At 39.9% G+C, this 19,064-nt stretch overlaps 1 protein-coding gene across 6 annotated transcripts in view; it reads right to left on the minus strand.

Moving 5' to 3' along the window:
- Positions 1-368: 368 nt before the first annotated feature.
- LOC107521563 (protocadherin alpha-C2) overlaps positions 369-19,064 on the minus strand; it is a 114,900-nt gene continuing 96,204 nt past the window's right edge. For 5 of the 6 annotated variants that reach the window (XM_016166367.2, XM_036224485.1, XM_016166371.2 and 2 more), the window contains exon 4: positions 369-3,107. In XM_016166367.2, the coding sequence (XP_016021853.2) occupies positions 2,797-3,107 (311 nt within the window). In that variant the 3' untranslated portion in view covers positions 369-2,796. The remainder of the gene's footprint in view (positions 3,108-19,064) is intronic. The other variant, XM_016166366.2, reaches the window with a different exon arrangement.

Here is a 19,064-nt window from a genome sequence, read left to right on the forward strand (position 1 = left end):
ATACTCAATAAAAGTTAAATTCTTGGGGAGCATTATTTGACTTCTCAACTGTAGAGAGGTGCAAGGGCTAAATAAAAAATGAACAAAATGACTAGAGTACTCTAGTGATAAAAATTGGTTTGTTGCAATTCTTATCAGAGAAGACTGAAATAATGTACTGGAAAGTGATCCAGAAACCTACTGGCTGCCCATTCTAGTAACATTATGGAGTTTGGTTCCATTGGGTGTTCTGCCATAGTAATGAGCATAAAAGCCAGGGAGATAGCCAGAGGGTAATACAGTAAGTTCCATACTGAAACTTTCTTCGATAACAATAACTAAGTGTGCTATTTTCTCCTACTCTTATACTTAGAAATGACCACCATTTCTTTCATACCACCATTTTCCATTTATTAGTAATAACAGAGGAAATACCAATAGCACCAATTAAAAATGAATCCACATGATGTGTTTTATCCTTACAGCTGTAATAACTAGTAACTAACATGGATTGGAAAGCACTTTGTCAAGGTAAAAAGTGCTGTACAGATACATTATAATTATCATCATTAATAAATTAGCCCAATTCTCCTAGTATTCAAAAGGCACGTAAGGTCAGGTACATGGGTTTCAGTGGGGCAAAATGATCACAACCTACAATGTAGCAATGGTTCACATGTGTTGGCAAGAAGTTTTACCCCATGCAATCCTGCAGAGCTGAAGTTACACACCCTTCAAAACATGGGAGAATGAAGCTAAAAGTAGACAAACAGATTTTTTTTTGAGATTTAATGCTTTTGTTTTAATAACAGACTCCTACCTCTTTTACGTTAACTTTTAAAAGATAATTACTCAAATTTCTAAATTATACATTTTAACAAAGTTAAAATTTCTTATTTAAGGTGACAGTAAATTTTGTTTTTCTCTATGAGCTGATATTCCAGCTGTCATTAAAATTTCGAAGCATTCTGCCACTTTCAAAGACGTCAGATTGATAAATTTTGTGCTTGCACACCCTCAGGGAATATCTTCAGTATTCATTCCAGAATTGTTACTAGAAAAAAACAGCTTTACCCATTCCCTTGCCAGCAGGAGTCTTGGCAAGGGAGCGGCTCTTGGCTGACCATAAATAAAATTCCTTGAATCACCATTATCTTGATTTAAGAAAGAAATTTTACTGTGTCTTACATACACAAAAGCTGATTAAATTAACAATGGTTTAAAAAAAAAACGCTACTCCACTTTTTCACAGGTGTACAAAAGGAAATATAATGGAATTACATTCAACAGTAAAGCTTAAAGTTCACTCTAGGTAATAGTTGCATTAACATTCACATACACAAGCACAGAGTAAGTATATTTCAGGAGTCTTATAATAGCATACAGCATACATATGGGAGATTGATTTCAGGAACATCATAGGTGTTAGCAAGATTAGCAATTCATAGTGTAATAGAAAAGGTAAACGAAACCAAAGGGAAGGTGTAGGCTCGCACACCAAGACAAATCACAGAATTAGATTGAAAAGTCTGCTCACTGTACATATGAGAAAACAATATTTTTCTTCAATTTCTGGGTCTTGATATAGTTGGCTAGAGAAGGTTGTGTATTCAAAGTGCACATAATTGTTTCTTAGAAAAGAGAGAGAGAAAGATTCTTTTATTTAGTAATCAACACATGCAAGAGGCAGCCTCAGAGTGACCTGAAAGAGTAAAGCTGTGATTGGCAGGTGGCCGGTATAATACAGATGTTTCAGGCAGTTCTCTTAAAGCACTTCTGTAGCAGCAATGATCATTTAAATGGCTGTCGACTGAATTCTCTTTTGAGGGGAGTTTAGGGGCATTGCTCTCATCATAGTTCTCTTTAAAGATTTATACTTATAGATTTTATCTTTTTTAAATAAATCTATCAAACAACAAACAGCATGAGTGAGGTGTTGGGGTTTTCTTTTTCTCTTTAGCTTTTGCATATGTGTTGCTGGAAAAGGATCTGGCCTTTTCACAAACATTGTGTGCAAAAGAATTTTTAATAAAGTGAGCACAAGGACATGTACAGGAAACACATCAGATCTGCTTCTGTCGCCCTGGCTGGCCCCCTGTTAAACACTGAGCTATTGGCTTGTAGATATGATGTGAGTTTTAAGTATAGTGATATCACAGCCAACAGACTTTAGGGACTTCTAAAGCCTTGTCAGTGAAGGTGGTTTTGTCTGCTAGAGGGTGGCCACCGCCTCTTGAGTTGTAAGATTTAGAAAGTCTGGTCCCTTTTAAATTCCACATTTCCCCTCCAGTCTGGTAACTCCCACTGTTTATTTGCCTTGGTTTCCCAGCCCTCCTTGCACCAGCTAGACTAATCTGGCCCATCCCAGCCAACATCTGGCACTCACATACCCACGGTAGCCACACATACCCAGTGGCCACAGATACCCAAGCTGCTCAATCTCAAAACCTTTCAGCCTGCCCTGTAAGTGTCATCAAGACAGGATCCCCGGAGCACAGGGCAGAGAGTCCAACCTCTCACTGGCGGGGCTGGGAAGCCTCTCCTTTTCGGCGGAGGAGAAAGGAAACTTGGGTCTGCTTTTTAGGTTCTGAAAACAAGCCAGAGTGGAGAAAAGAGTTAACACCAGACTTAGTAAAGCTTTTAAGACAAAACCTGTTAAATGAGATCTAGACAGACACAGGGAACTTTCTGCAGATTTCTGAGGTCTAGTAAGAGAGGGCTCGCGTGGATAGGAGAAAGGAGTAGGGCGTTGCTACATGGGAGGGATTCGCCATTATTACAAAAACTGGCTAAGTGGCTTGTTTCCATTACATGACCTCACTGGTCACTGTTGTCAGTCGTGCTGTTCCCTTTCTCTTTTTTGTCTTGGGTCTTGTTACCCTTCTTCTTTTTCTTCTTTTTCTTGGTCTCCTCCTTTTTGCCGAAGGTTATGAAGTCACTTTTGTCAATTTGGCTGTTAGTAGGCTCCTGCCGGATGGAGATGATTGCAGGAGATCCTGGGATAATGAATTTGTCTGGCAACTCACCGGGACCAGATTGTTTGGGGTTGCCTGGTCCGTATTTAAAGGTCCAGCTGTTGCTGTTGACTCCAGCACCGACTGGAGGGGACACCTCTCCTGCCTCTGGTTCTAAAAGACAAAACATCAAAAGTCAGTAACAGTCATATGCCTCCCATGCCCATTAGTGGGTAAAGTACAAGAAAAGCTACATAGATAGAGGCCTGGCCCCCTCAAAATCATGGGTTATTTCTTTAAGCCTGAATACAAGGGCTGTATTTGATTACAAGCAGGAAGGCAGATTTCTTAGCAGTGGATCCAGAAATCTATATTTTTTGGTTCTTTATGAAGAATTACCCAAAGAATATTTTTGTGATTATCTTGCCGGGGAATGGGGCATGAAATGTACTGGATTAAAGCAGAATATGCAATAAAATACTTAGGAATAAATTTTAACCTAGGAGGTAAAAGACCTGTATGTTGAAAATTATAAGACATTAATGAAAGAAATGGAAGACACAAATAAGTGGAAAGATATACCCTGATCATGGATTGGAATAATTAATATTGTTAAAATATCCGTACAACCCAAAGCAATCTATCAATTCAATGCAATCCCTATCAGAATTCCAATGGTATTTTTTAATAGAAACAGAACAAACAATCTTAAAATTTGTATGAAAACACAAAAGACAGGGAATAGCCAGACCAATCTTGAAAAGAACAAACCCAGAGGCACGATGCTCCCTGATTTCAAACTATTACAAAGCTATAGTAATCAAAACAGTATGGTATTGGCATAAAAACAGACATATAGATCAATGGAATGGAAAAGAGAGCCCAGAAATAAACTCATGCATATACGGTCAATTAATTTACAACAAAGGAGCCAAGAATATACCATGGAGAAAGGACAGTCTCTTCAATAAAACTATGTTGGGGAAACTGAACAGCCACATGCAAAAGAATGAAACTGGACCACTATTTTATACCATATACAAAAATTAACTCAAAATGTATTCAAGTTTTGAGTATAAGATCTGAAACCATAAAATTCCTAGAAGAAAATATAGGCAGTAAACTTCTTGACATTAGTCTTGTCATTTTTTTTTTTATCTGACACCAGAAGAAAAAATAACAAAAGCAAAAATAAACAAATGGGACTACATCAAACTAAAATGCTTTTGTACAGAAGAAAAAAAAGTCAACGAAATTAAAAGGAAACTATTGAATAAAGAATACATGCAAATATATGCAAATCATATATTTGATAAAGTGTTACTGTCCAAAATACGTAAAGAACTCATCCAACTCAATAGCAAAAAATAAAAATAAAAATAAATAAATAAATAAATAAATCCAGTTAAAAAATGAGCAGAAGATCTGAATAGACATTTTTTCAAAGAAAACATACAGATTGCTAACAGGTAAATGAAATGGTCCTCAACATCACTAATCATTAAATAATTGCAAATCAAAACCAAAATGAAATACTACCTCACACCAGCCAGAATTAACTGCTATCAAAAAGACAAGAAATAACAAGTGTTGGTAAGGATATGGGGAAAAGGAAACCCTCGTGTACTGTTGGTGGGATTGTAAATTGGTGCAGCCACTATGGAAAACAGTATAGAGGTTCCTCAAAAAATTAAGAATAAAACTACCATATGATCCAGCAAGTCAACTGCTAGGTATTTAACCAAAGGGGGTGGGGTGGAAAAAACTAACTTAAAAAGATAGGTGTACTCCCATGTTCATTGCAGCATTATTTACAATATCCAAGACATGGAAACGACATGTATGTCCACTGCTGGATGAATGGATAAAAATGGATAAATAAATCATTATTCAGCCATTAAAAATAATAAAATCTTGCCACTTACAACAACATGGATGGACCTTGAGGGCATTACACTAAGTGAGATAAGCTAGACAGAGAAAGGCAAATACCATATGATATCACTTATATGTGGAATCTAAAAAAAAAGAAGAGAAAACAAACTCAGATACAGAGGACAGATTGGTGGTTGCGGGAGGTGGTGGCGAAATGGGTGAAGGGAGTTAAAAGGTACAAACTTCCAGTTATAAAATAAATAAGTCATGGGGATATAATGTACAGCATAGTGATTATAGTTAATAATACTGTATTGCATATTTGAAAGTTGCCAAGAGAATAGATCTTAAAAGTTCTCATCACAAGAAAAATAATTTGTAACTATGTATAGTGACACATTAACTAGATTTGTGGTGGTGATCATTTTATAATGAATACAAATATCGAATCATTATGTTGTATATCTAAAATGCATCAATTATACTTCAATAATATATATAAAATTAAAGAGAATCTTTTTCAGAAAAAAAAAAAACAAAACACAATAACAACCTAAGGTCCTAAGAACTACTATAAACAGGGGATTCCCGGGAGCAATCAGTGCTAACTTTTTTAAACCTTTCTACGATGAGAGACACCCTGGGACATCTCACTTGATGTCAGGTACTACTACATTGCTGTTTCTCAAACCAGTCTAAGGACCTCTGAGGTCTCCAATTTCTGTCAGAAATTTTTAAATAGAGGTTTCAATAATGATGGTAACATAAAAGGCAGCTGACATAGTATATTCTGCATCACCTGAAGGATGCTCCCCAAACCAAGAATGGCCAGATTTCAGAACCTTGTCTGCAACTGTACTCAAAATGCTTTAATTTTCTTTGGCTAATGGTGGGGGGACCTAAACTAGAAATATATGATGCAGTTTAAGATGTAAAACAAAACAAAACAAAACAAAACAGAATATACTTCTTTTAGTGTATGAATTAGAGAAAACTTTGGCTACAAATGTATCTTGACACCTACTCTGTCTGAAACAAAAGCTAAATTACTTGTTCAAGTTGACCCTTGAACATTGTGGGGGTTAGAGATACCCAACCGCACCCCCCCACACACACACAGTTGAAAATCTGCATATAACTTTTGACTCCCCCAAAACTTAACCACTAATAGCCAGCCTACTGTTGACCAGAAGCCTTATCAATAAAATGAAGTTGATTAATATATATTTTGTATGTTATATGTATTATACACTGTATTCTTACAATAAAATAAGCAAGAGAAAATAAAATGTTATTAAGACAATTATAAGAAAAATGCATTTACACTACTGTACATATTTATCCAAAAAATCCACCTATAAATGGACATGTGCAGTTCAAATCCCATTGTTCAAGGGCCAACTGTATTTGATCCTAATTCTATTATAATGACCTTGAGGGGTGGTAGGATAAAGCAGAAGAGAGATGGGAAGAACTGTGGATATAGAGGGATACTACGCAGCATAAGAGTGTGGAATCCTGCCTGTTTGTTTGGGAGCCAACACTAGGAGCCAACCTTACTTTCCAAACCCAGCCCCCTTACTGTGCTCACAGTCTAGGTGGGACATACATTAAGCAATTATAACCCAATTTGATAACTGCAATTACCAAGGAACATGTAAAATATTACGGGACTCCAGAGGAGACAATTATTAATTATATTTGAGAAAGTCAAAGGAGATTCCAGAAGAGAGATGAAATTTGCACTGAGATTTGAGAAAATGATTATGCATCCAAGAGGGTTTTCAATGCAAGACTTTCCCAAGAGTCTAGTTGAAAAACACACCAAAAGTATACTAATGACTTCTACATCAGCAGAGGTCAGAGGAAGAGAGGAAGGGAGGAAGGGTAATGGTTCATCTGGGTAAAGTAATCCCAGTAGCCATGACACTGGAACCTTTGACATCACAGCAGTGTTCATGTATCTGACACTGCTCCTTTAGTGGAGTTGTGAAAAGTTCCACTAGATAAACCATTTACATTTAATTGCAGTTTTGGGTTCTCTACATCAGGTTTTTCCTCCTGTCACTTCTCAATGTTCTCTAATTGACATCCTTGAGCACTACTTTTCTAACATTGCTCACAGCAAGCTCACTAGTTACATTATTTCTAAAGCCAGTGGAGACATTTTGGTCTTCATCTTATTGAATCTCTTTGCAGCATTTGCCATCCCTTTTTTGAAGCACTTATTTTTATCAGTTCCTTGTCCATTCTCCTGACCTATTCCTCTGGCTGTTCTTTGTTAGTTTTCTTACAGGAGCATCTTTGGGTTTGGTCCTAAACCTTCTCTTCTTTCTCTTCACTCTGCCCTTTTGGGATCTCAGCCATGTCCATGGGTATATATACTATCTAAATTTGCTGATGAGGTACAAATTTATATCTAAAGCCGCTATCTCTCTATACTCCAATCTCATGTATCCACCTGCTTATCTGATATCTCCTCTTGGAGGTCTCATGGAAATCTCAAACTGAGGGAATCTCAAATCAAAGTCATGCTTCCTCTTATCTGTTCCATTCTAAATCTCTGCACTGTCATAAATGACATTATTCACCCCAATGCTTAAGCCAGAAACTTCAAAGCCATTCTCCATTTTTTTCTTATCTTCATTCTTCCTTTATAATATATCAAGACCTATGCATCCTAAATATACCTTGACTTTGTCCTTTTCTCCCCATTTTCAATGCTACTATGTTTTTTCAGGACACCATTATCTCATATGTGAATTACAATAAGAGCCTTAAAGTCTTTTTCCCTTTTAAAAAAACCAAAGCATAATATTATATAGTAAAATCCTTAAAAAATAGATATATCTGATACAGTGATATCAGATTATATTACTCCCCTGCTTAAAAGTATTCAGAAACTTTCTATGGCCTTGAGAAAAGAAGTCAAAGGCCTTTCAATAATCTAATTTTTTAATTCTCCAATCTCACCTACAAGTCTCCCTCTTACCACTATTCTCCAACCATGCTGTCCTTCTTTCAGTTCCACAAACACCCCCTTAGTCCCCTTAGGATTGTTTTTGCCTCAAGATCTGCACACTTGCGGTTTCCCTTTGTTCTAGAATGATCTCTCCATTCTTAGCATGACTCCTCATTCTTCAAGTCTATGCCTAAATGTAACCTCCTCAGAGGCACCCTAGCCAAGTGGCTCCTCCTTCTCTGTCTCTATCACTATAAGGTCCATGGAGGCAGAAAATATGTCTATTTTATTCACCAATGTATAAACAGTGTCTAGCACAATCCCTGGCCCATAAAAGGTATTTAATAAATCCTTGCTGGATGCATGAATGAAAGGACTGATATGAGAAGTGGCAGCGGTGCCTACTCCCTAGAAGATCAAACAACTTTCAATTGACGGCACTTTTAGAGTCCCTAAAGCCAACGAGGTAATGCATGTAAAGCGCTAAGCTTGACTCCAGCACAAGGTAAAAGCTCAATAAATAGAACCTCACACGGGCAACTATATATGGTGCAGCTCTTGGTGCAGAATATGGATGTTGCAGATTTAGTTCAAGGCAGTGGAGAAAGGGAGTAAGAAACTTTCTTCTCTTCCCTAATCCCTTTCCCTACACCATGCTTCCCCTGGAAAAGCTGACACTAAAGCTCTTTGGACAAAGGGCAATAGATATTTTTTCTCTGAGACTACTTTCTTTGATTCATCTAAGATAATTGAATCTGCAATTGAGCTCAGCCAAGAATTTGCCTTTTACCTTTCAAATACAGGCCCTGACTCTGAGAGACAGACAAATGTGAAAAATGCATTTAAAGGCCTCTGATTTGGTGTCTAAGAGGACAGGGTGTCAACACCACTCCTCAGTCCTTCAGTTGATTTCACAGAGCCCAGGATGGAAATTTTTTCCAACCACAGCTAGGACTCTGCACAAGGTCTTTGGGCCTGTTGTCTGTAGGGGCAGAGCTGAGACATCTTCACCTGGCAGAGCCCCTCACAGCAGGACTGCTAATAGTTAATGAGCTTCCTTAACGTGTCTCTGAGCTTCTCCAGCCTTTGCCGGGAGTCTTGGTTGGGTCTGACTCAGTCAGCTTAAACTCAAAGAAGCAATGAGATGAGCATTCAGGTGCATCCTCTCACATTCTGCTTCGGCAGAGCCGAACAAGACCTGGTTTCTCCAATCCCTCACAAACCCTTGTGCCTAACCTGTTAGGGTTGATGTGTAAGCAAATCTCTGAGGGCTCATTTAGGTGATATAATAGCTTAAGAATCTGACAAACAGCATTTGCTGACCATCTAGTCTGAGTCCCTTTTGGCCAAGAGCACAGAAACCCTTGGGCAGCTTTGCCTATAAAATGCTGTGATTTAGGGGCAGAATCAAGGAGATACTCCCTTCTGAACAAGAGAGAAAGGAAGACACACCTTTTCTGTCCCTAATCCTGGCCCAGGGCCAGTCCCAGCAAATCATCCATCAAGGGAAGGTTTCTTCTTTCAGCGCTGCCTCCCTTCCCCCATCCTTGCACTTCCCACAAGTCCCCTCCCCTCTGCTCCTGGGGAACCTAGCTCACAGGCAGACAAAGAGCCAAATGAATGGCTCAGTTAGAGCCTAGCAAGAGGATTTCAGACGCACTTCAAGCAGGTGCAGGTCTGGATCCTTAGGCACAGCCCGTTCCTGATTTTCAGATTACAAACTATTGAGATTTGAAAGTTCTAATAGAAAATGATCATCATAGTCAATGATTTTGCCTTTTTTTTTTTTTTTTTGGTATTGGCTGATTTCTCCACAACAGGTATGAATACATTTAAAAACCAGAACAATGTACTTTTGTAAAAAAAAGAATAAAAATCTGCAACTTTAAAAGTCGCCCTCCAGTCTACAGCCATGCTACCCTGAACAAGCCTGATGTCTGATCTAGGAAGCAAAGCAGGGTCGGACCTAGTTAGTACTTGGATGGGAGACCATCTAGAAAGACCAGGTGCTGTAGGCGTAAAATAGAAAAAAATAAATAAATAAAATAAGGGATTGCGAACTGACAAGATCCTTGCAATCTGTGAGGTCAACCAAGGGTTGCCTTGCCTAAAAAATAAATAAATAAATAAAATAATGAAAAATAAATAAAAACTGTCCTTTGGAGGTAGCTGACCACGTTACTTAATCCTGAGATCCAGTTTAGGCACTTCCTTTGGGCACTGCCTAGGGTGTTCTTGGCAACATTCACTACTTCCTTTCCTCTTTCATATTAAACCAGCTCTGAATGGAGTTAAGTCTCTGTGACTGAGAATGAATGGGCTGAAGGCTTTACCAATGCAGATGCCAAGGAAGGTCCTGAAGACTGTGAAGCAAATGCCAGACTTGTGAACTGCCCCACAACTCCTACTGTGAACTGCCCTGAACAATCAGCTACTGGCCATGAGAGGTTTATCCGACTACCCCTAACAGAACGACAGAAAGTCCTTTTGGCCAAGGATGTTGCTTTCTGGAAAGCTTATAGGGGGGCATGTATGGGAGATTGTTGGGGGCGTTTAACTCTGTTTTCCGCTCTTAATCTTGCTTTGGCTCTTCTGAACTTGAGGGCCTGCCTTGACTCTGTCACCTAATAGTTTATATGCCTGGGCAATGTATATAAATATCTCTGAGCCTCGGTTTCCTCTCAGATAAAATGGGGATGATCACCTGTCTACACCGAGGTTAGGGATGTAGCTCACACTTCCTGAGCCCTTCCTATGTGTGTGGCACTGCACTAAGCAGACTTGCATGCAATATGATTTTTGCTCCTCACAAGAACTATATGAAGTAGATATTGCCAGTATCCATGTCTGTTTAATAGATATGTGTTTACAAATGAGGAGACTAAGGACTAATAATAGTCACATAGTTACTAACTGGCAGAGCCTGGGACTCAGATCTAAGCAGTCTCACTCCAATTATGAGACCCACATCCTGAGCTGTATATGAAGGCCCTTTGAAAATCCTGAAGCATTATACGAATGTAGCAATTACTATAATTATATCTGTTTTGTCACCATTTGGGAGACAGAGATGCAGGCAGGAGCCTCTAAGCTAGAATCAGCAGAAAGGAGATGGGGAGGGTGGGGGTTGGGGAATGACAAGCTCAGGAAAAGCACATCCCAGTCTGCAGGTCTCAGCCCCTCCCCTTTGCTCCCCATTCATCCCTTTGTTACCACCTCTGAGATTCCGGTGCTAAGGTTAATAAAGAGCTTCCAGAAAACCCATCATTTTGATTAAAGCCAGGGATTATCTTGCCAGACAGCACTCTGGAGGCTGCCTACCCGCCCACTCTGCTAGGTCAGTGCAGCCAGCAAAGGCTATTAAATGATTACAGCCGTTTCTGGCCCAGCCAGACAGCTCCCCTGGACCATTGGCTTTTCTCCCGCGCGGGTGCTCTGCCTCTGCCTCTGGCTGTGCTGGGAGAAGTCAGGACACAGAAGGCTCTGCAGATTCTGAGTTTGCAAGTAAACACCCAGGTTTTCTGGCAGGGCTACCCCCGCCTCAACCCCTTCCTGGACTCCTCTCCCCGCTTGAGGCTACCACCGCAGCCTTTCAAGCATCTCCGATTTCATGAGAGCCTTCTTTGGCTTTGAGCAACCATTTCATCTCTGTCTCTATCTCTTTTCCTCTGCGTGAATGTGCGTGCACGCGCGCGCACACGTGTGTATCTACCAGAATTTGGCAGGTTGTAGAATTATACACGCTCAGCCTGCCCAAAAGGCAAAAAGCTGAAAGACTAGGCTGTAAAACATCTCTAGCTCCCTCCCCACCCCCTACTCGGCCATCTGTAGGGTGTGTGAATTGCTTGGGCAAGCTCCGCCTCCTCTCCCTCAAGTAATCCTTCAGGAATCGGGCAACGTTAATCTGAGTAATGACAGCTCACAAAACACGGGAGAACTGTGGTCTGAAACTCAGATCCTGTCCAGGATCAGAGAGATGGGGAGAAAGCTCGAACTACCTGGGGCGGGTTTCCTGCATTTCCCACTGCTCCTTAGTCCTTCAGTTGACAGTGGAAAGAATTTTCCATGGAAACAAGAAATGTAAAAATATACCTCCTGTTCTCTGTAAGACCTTAGGCTCTACAATCAGAACACCAGGGTTAAATCTGGCTACATCAATTCGGTGATGTTTAGCAAATTATTTCATATCTCTGGGCCTCAGTTTTCATGTGTATAGGAGGCAATAGCACCCACTTCATAGGGTTGCAATTATAGAGCACATAAGGTAGTGCCTGGCACGAAGTAACAACTCATTACATTTTACTTGGTAGCAAGATCAGAGCAACAGATTTGTTTAAGGACTATTGATTGATTACTGAGTATGGGTCAGGTACTTTATGAAGCATTTTACATATATGTTTATTTGTAAATATGTATATTATATTATATTTGTTTATTTACATTATACATATCTATTTAAGATTTCCATTTTATAAATAAACTGAAGTCTTAAATTACAGCAAGATGATTTGCCCTGAATCACAGAGAGATTTGGTAATAAAGCTAAAAGATTATTCTCACAATAACTACCCAGCTCAATAATAGAATTGTTATTATTATTTTTTTAATTTCTTGAAGCTTTGGGGATGAGGGGAGAGACAGAGATGCGCTCAATTCATAGGCATAACAGCTCAATTCACAGGCATAAGACTCTGATCCCTAGAGTAGCTGGAAAGGGATGATGTGTGTGATCAGATGGTAGGCTTGGTGATGTGAGAAGCTGATGTGACACTACTCCCCAGAGGCTGCCACCCCCGAGTGTTTCACCGGTTTTGGGTGGGTTGAGCGATCTAGAAGAAGATTTTGTGGCTGCCTGGTGCCTCAGGCCACAGCTGGGCTAATTTTCAGTAATCTTGGAGCGGAAGAGATAAATACAGTGGCTTATTTTTAAAGCCACAGCTCTTGCTTTGTGCCCAAAATAACTCTGCCATTTCTAGGTTAAGAGTAGAAAGACATCACGTGCTAGGAACCCAGATTCAAAAATCAGAATTGCTGGTCTTGAATCTTCCTAGCTCTTCCTAGCTAGCAAAAAAAAAAAAAAAAAAAAAAAAAAAAAAAAAAAAAAAAAAAAAAATAAATTAAATCACATTTCTTCTTTCTGTGACCCCTAACCCAGCAGGGCTCAGGCTGTATGGTTTTCTCTACCTTATTTCCTAGTTGCTAAAAGTCCCCTAGGGTCTAAGGAGGGCAATTTCCCCTTAAGGCCTCCTTCTCACAATGCCCCCAGCCTCAAGCTGCTGTTATATTCTGGGGGTAGCAGAATGCTTAAAAAGAAGGTTTGGAGTCCACACATATTCCAGTCGAAATCTCAGCTTTACTATATTTATTTGTTGTGTAACCTTGAGCAAATCACTTGGCCTCTCAGCCCCATTCTTTCATATGTAAAACAGAGATAACACTATCCTTCTAATGGGATTGTGGGCATTAAAATGCCCACAATGCTTGTAAATCACACTGACTGATGTTGGCATGCAGAATCTGAAATAAAGGATCTATATTATTACTAAGTAGAATTCCTCTGGGAACCTGACTCTCCCTCTAACAATTATTCCCATAGCTGTACTTCCAAAAACTCTCTTTTCTGGTTGCCCCCTCTTTGCCCCTCCCCAGGATCATTAAAGATATCTATCTAGGAAATTTTCCAGCTTAGAACTGGTTGCTCAGTGGGGAGCCATTGTCCAGAGCCTTCGGAAGCAGGCAGGAGAGGGCAGCTTGGACACCGTGATCAGCATGCTGGACTAAGTATAGAAAGACTTGGGGTCAAACCACAGCTCCACCATTCTGCTTTCTACTCTTTCTCCTGTGTTGTTTGGGTAGCATTGACTTGTAGTTTCTTCAGCTGTAACATGAACATAGTAGCTACCTCCCAGAGGCACTGTTATCCATTCAAATAAATTTATTTATTATGTACAATAAATTAGACATTGTGCCAGGAATCAGGGATAGGGATACGAATATTAGGACAGCTACCCTACCCTCAAAGAGTTAGGGTATAGAAAAAGACAAGTAAATGACAAGATACAATATTGTTTTAAGGAATAAACAAGGTAGAGAAACTCTGGCATAAAGAGGGCATTACACTTTAGAGAGCCTGCTTCACCCCCGGGCCTCACCACTTACTAGATAGATGTGTACCCTTACTTGACCCTAGGTGTCTGTTTCCTAGGCACTAAAATGGGTATAATAATAGACTTATCCCTGGGGCTGCGTATACATGTTAAAGGAGATAATATACAAAAAGCACTGAGAACAATACCTGGCTTAGGTGCACAAAATATGGTTGAAATGCTTGATACAGGTTAGCTCTATCACAATTACTATTCACAAGTATATTCTCTCCTCTCCTTCTGTTCCAGTATTCTCAACCCTGAGGGTTAAGTCCTTTGATGATAGTGTCACTGAGTTAAGTGACATATAGCACTAGCTAGAGGTGAGGGTCAAAGGGAAGTGTACAAGTACAGTCCAACCCCGGATAAGACAGTGCCAATTTGATGTGTTCATATCCTATGACCCTCTAATTACACTTCTGGAAATCTCTCCTATCTAATACTAGGAGGAATGCATAAAATATATGTATAAAAATTGCATTGCATTGTTCAAAAAAACATACATATTGGATACCAATAGGAAACTGGATAAATTATTGTATAGGCATACAACGGAGCATGCTCTTATTAAAAAAAAATGAGCTAGGTCTATATGTACTAACTTGGAAGGGGATTTTTCTTAAAAAAAAAAAAAAGAGCTGTATATAGTACTAATATGCATGACATTATCTCATTTTGCTTTTGAAAGCTTACATATTTGTTTGTAAACATAGAAAAAACATTCATATATCACCCATATCATTAAAAATTACTAGAAAGAACCCTAGAAAAAACTATGAACTTTACATAATGATGATGTGTCAATATAGGTTCATCTATTATAACAAATATTCCACCCCGGCACTGGACACCAATAGCAGCAGAGGCTCTGCAGGTGTGGGGACAGGGGTACCTGGGAAACTGTTTGTACTTTCTGGTCAATTTTGCTGTAAACCACAAACTACTCTAAAAAATAAAGTATATTAATTTTTAAAAACTTGGAGGATACACACAAAACCATTCACAATGGTTTCCTCATTGAAGGGGAGTGAGATTGAGGAAAACTTGAATATTGTTCTGCAAATGATGCTGCGTTGTTTAATATTTACATCAACAATGTAATTGCATATTATTTTATAATACAGTATTTAAATTTTTATACTTATAGAAAGTAGGGGGATAGACACTAAACTATTGGTAATGGTTACTTCTGGGGAGTGTGACTAGAGATGGGAGTAAGGCACTACTCATTTTAATTCTGTACAGATTTAAGTTGTTATGATTTTTGCCCTTTTATAATTAAATCAGAGAGAGAGAGAGAGAGATTAAAAATAATTCTAGCCCAGTCACTACTTGTATAATCATCTGCAAATTAAAAAACTAGCTCAACAACTAGCTGAGACAAAAGGTCAGTGTCCCAGATAGCCTGCACCCAGGATCAGCTACATGATTTGTAGGGCCCAGTGCAAAATAAAAATGGGGACCCTTTATTAAAAAATCATTAAGAACTTCAAGATGGCGGCGGCATAATATTAAACCACACAGGGCCCTTCTAAGTGCAGGGCCCCAGGAAGCAGCTTTGCTTCCTGCTGGGTTCCTCCTGGAGCACCATAATCTGACCTGACTCTTCCCAGGGGTTTCACACCGCCTGTCCCACCCCAGAATGTATGAGGCATAATCACGTCTCCTAACAACAACACAGCTTTGGTTGGGTTTTCAAACTCTTCTGCATCCTTCTCCCTTACTTTGTTACAATCTGTGCTTCTTAAATTTGGCAGCAGTCCCAGGCTCTGTGTTGCTAAGTCACTTCTCAGCCTTGAGCAACCATTTCTAGACAAGTAGTGATATCCTTGCATCGAGGGTATAAAATGGAGGTGCTGTCAGAACACTGCAGGAGAAGCACGAGAGAATGTCATCAAGGAGAATCCCTTCCACTACTAGTATCCCTCACTGCACATTCAATATTATTCTGCTGGATCTAGCAAAAAATATTTGAATCCTTTTTACTGTGTGCCAGGTACTGTGCTAAGTGCCAGGAGTATTAAATTGAGTAAATGCTAGCATGTTTGCATGCTTCCCATGAGCTAAGCATTTCTGCATGCAATGTCTCATTTAATGCTTATAGCAGCCCACAGTCTTGCCTCTTTCACACATTAATAAATCTGAGGCACAATGATTAAGTAGTACAACAGGGATGGGAGGCATTATGCCACCCCACCACTCTTAAGAAGTTCACACAAGGCAGGTTTAAACAAACCTGCCCTCCAGTCTCTACATTTTCTCAGACACAGTCAGGCCAAGTCCACCGAAAGTATCTAAGAACATTTCCAAGGCCAGTCCTTTCTGCAAAAATGTTATATTCGCTTCCCTTTTGGGCCCAAATTTCTAGACACTCAAAGTTTCCAATCCTTGGTTGAGGTAGAGAAAAACAAAGCCGATAAGTCATGAGCTTGTCTTGATATATTATAGGTTGATTTTTGATGATTCATAGAGCAAAGGGGGCTCATAGAGCCTCCTATCTTAAAAAAGCAATTCTTCCGGTGACTCTCCATTGCCAGCAAATGCAACTACAAGTTCTTTAGCAGGATTTTTAAAGCCCTACAAAATCTGACTCCAGTCTATCCTTCTGATCTCATTTCCCAATAGTCCTCCATTCCACCTCGCCCAACAAATGCCCTCATTCTATTCTCCCAGATTATGCACTTCTGATTTTTTTGTTTGTTTGTTTAATGCGTGTATTGTTCCCTCTTCCTGGAACTCTCTTCCTTCCCACATCGTACTTACCATCCTTCGCTACCTATACTACATGTTACATAATCTCTGACCTAAAGCCTAAATTCCCAGTTCTATCAAAGGGAGGGTTTGGGGCCTCTGGAAATAATTGGGGGTGGGGGGCCCTTCTCAGGATAGGTGAACCAGCTACCATATTTACACGGGGTTTGTACTGATTATAACATAGACAGACTCTGGGTCCCATTCTAAACTGACAAGCCCTTGTGGTCTGTTCCAGCTTCCTTCCCCCTCACGGGCCCTGCCTGTGCATGGCACTATTATGGTCATTACAATATGTCTGTCTTATTTCTTTACGTTTATTTTTCCCCTCCACTAGATTATGAGGACAGGATTGTGTTATATTTAATATTGTATTAGCATCACCTAGAACAGAGACTGGCCTTAAGTGGGTGCTTAATAAATGTTTAATGACTATATAGGAGGTTTCAACCAAATTCCATATTGAAGCCAAGCCAAGGAAAGTACTGTTGGACATGATATTCTGATATTTTACTTCTGTGTGTGTGTGTGTGTGTGTGTGTGTGTGTGTGAGAGAGAGAGAGAGAGAGAGAGAGAGAGAGAGAGAGAGAGAGAGAGAGAGAGAGAGAGAGAGAGAGAGAGAGAATATGAATGAATGAATGAAGATTTTAAAGAGAATACTGGTGGTGGTGGTTTCCAACAGAGCTCTGGGGACCTGCCTACGAAGGAGGTTTTGTGAGGATCTTCTTAGCGCCTTTCGAATCACAACCATTTAGAAACTAGTATCCTGGAGGCAAAGTTGTGACCCTGAGTGAGAAACATCCAAGGCAGCTAACTTATACCTCTAAATCTCTAGATTTAGAGAGAACATATTAAAGAGCTCACCCTCCCTAAAGAAATTTTCCCAAGGCAAATATTTAGAATCAATCTATACTTGGTCCAATAGAGGAAAATTAGTGTGACACTGATCACTGACTAAACACAATCCCACTGACTGCAGGCCAGAAGTTGGATCGACATCTTGGTGACACAAGGAGCCTCCGGGGGATGCTGGCCTCCAAGGAAGCTCTTTTGTGGGTCTCATGCCTAATCACTGTTAGAGATATGAGGGGTAATTTATTCTCCAATCAGAGCTGCTAAGGGTGCTGAGACGCTCTAGGCTTTGGAGATGCCCAGCCTGTCCAGATCTCAAGGTAGCTAGTATAAGAATAGGTTTCTATTTAAGCAAAATGCTCCTAAAAAACAAACAAACAAAACCTGAGTACATGTGTATCCACAGAATTGGCCCATAACCACCCTGACTCCTGACCCTGACACAAGATGCATCATTGGGGAAAAGCAAGATTTAGGAATGCTGACTAAAGTACCTCCTTTGCCCCAATGCCTGCAACCCCCAACACAAACACACTGATCAGGCTCTGCACTTTCTTCTCGAGGGAAGACCTAAATATACGCTTTCATCTGCTTCCTCTTAGACACAGATGCTAGATACATACAGGACAGGCAATATGCATTCCCCCTGTCTCCTGGCATCACCCTGGGGACAGAGACTTTTCCATTGGCTACCATGCCCTTTATTGATTCCTTCTAGATTATCCTGTAGATGATCCAAAGAGTACTATCTTCTCCTAACTACGCCACCAAAATATTTTTTGGGCAAATACTCTTAAGCCTGGGACAGAACAATATCTCTCAGCCTTTAATAATATAGTGGGAACCATTTCCTTCCCTTCTCCACATTTCCACCTCTGCTCATAGAGAAGGGAACACTCACCAAACCAATAGTTCTGTCCTGTGGAGGGTAGGCTAGGAAGGGAGATCTCACCTTTAGTTCAGGGTGCTGAGATGCTCTAGGCTTTGGAGGTGCCTAGCTTGTCTGGATCTCAAGGAGGTAGCTCTTCCCAGGAAGGAAAAGTTGCTTATCTGACTGGGGAGATTACCGTGAATCATACTTTAAATGGACTGTGCTTCTTGATTGAGCAGTTAGTATCAACAGTCACTATTCTTTTTGTGAAGTGCCTCACCTCTAATTACCTTTCTCAGCTCCAGCTCAGCCTCTGTCTGATAATCAAACCAGGATAGAGAGAGGTCTGCCATTCATTTTCTTCCCTTGCATTTGAAAGGTTGAAGGTCATATTCTCCAGACCATCTTTACCAATAATATACTTCATTTTGAACTTTGATCCCTCAGTTAGTTCCTTGCATCTATTCTTAGTTAAGAGTTAGAGGGAAAGCAAAGTGATTAACTAGTCTCCACCAAACTTCTGAAAATTAATAGCCTTCGAAAAGCATTTAAAGTCTAGTCCGCGGTGACCACACTCTTTTCAAAGTTGTTGTGTGCACCTTATTTTATTTTAAATATGCACCTTATTTTACCTTCACTAAAATTTACACACACAGAAACACACACAGCTACTT

This window comes from Rousettus aegyptiacus, unplaced genomic scaffold, assembly GCF_014176215.1.
Source record: "Rousettus aegyptiacus isolate mRouAeg1 unplaced genomic scaffold, mRouAeg1.p scaffold_m13_p_7, whole genome shotgun sequence".
Lineage (NCBI taxonomy): Eukaryota > Metazoa > Chordata > Mammalia > Chiroptera > Pteropodidae > Rousettus > Rousettus aegyptiacus.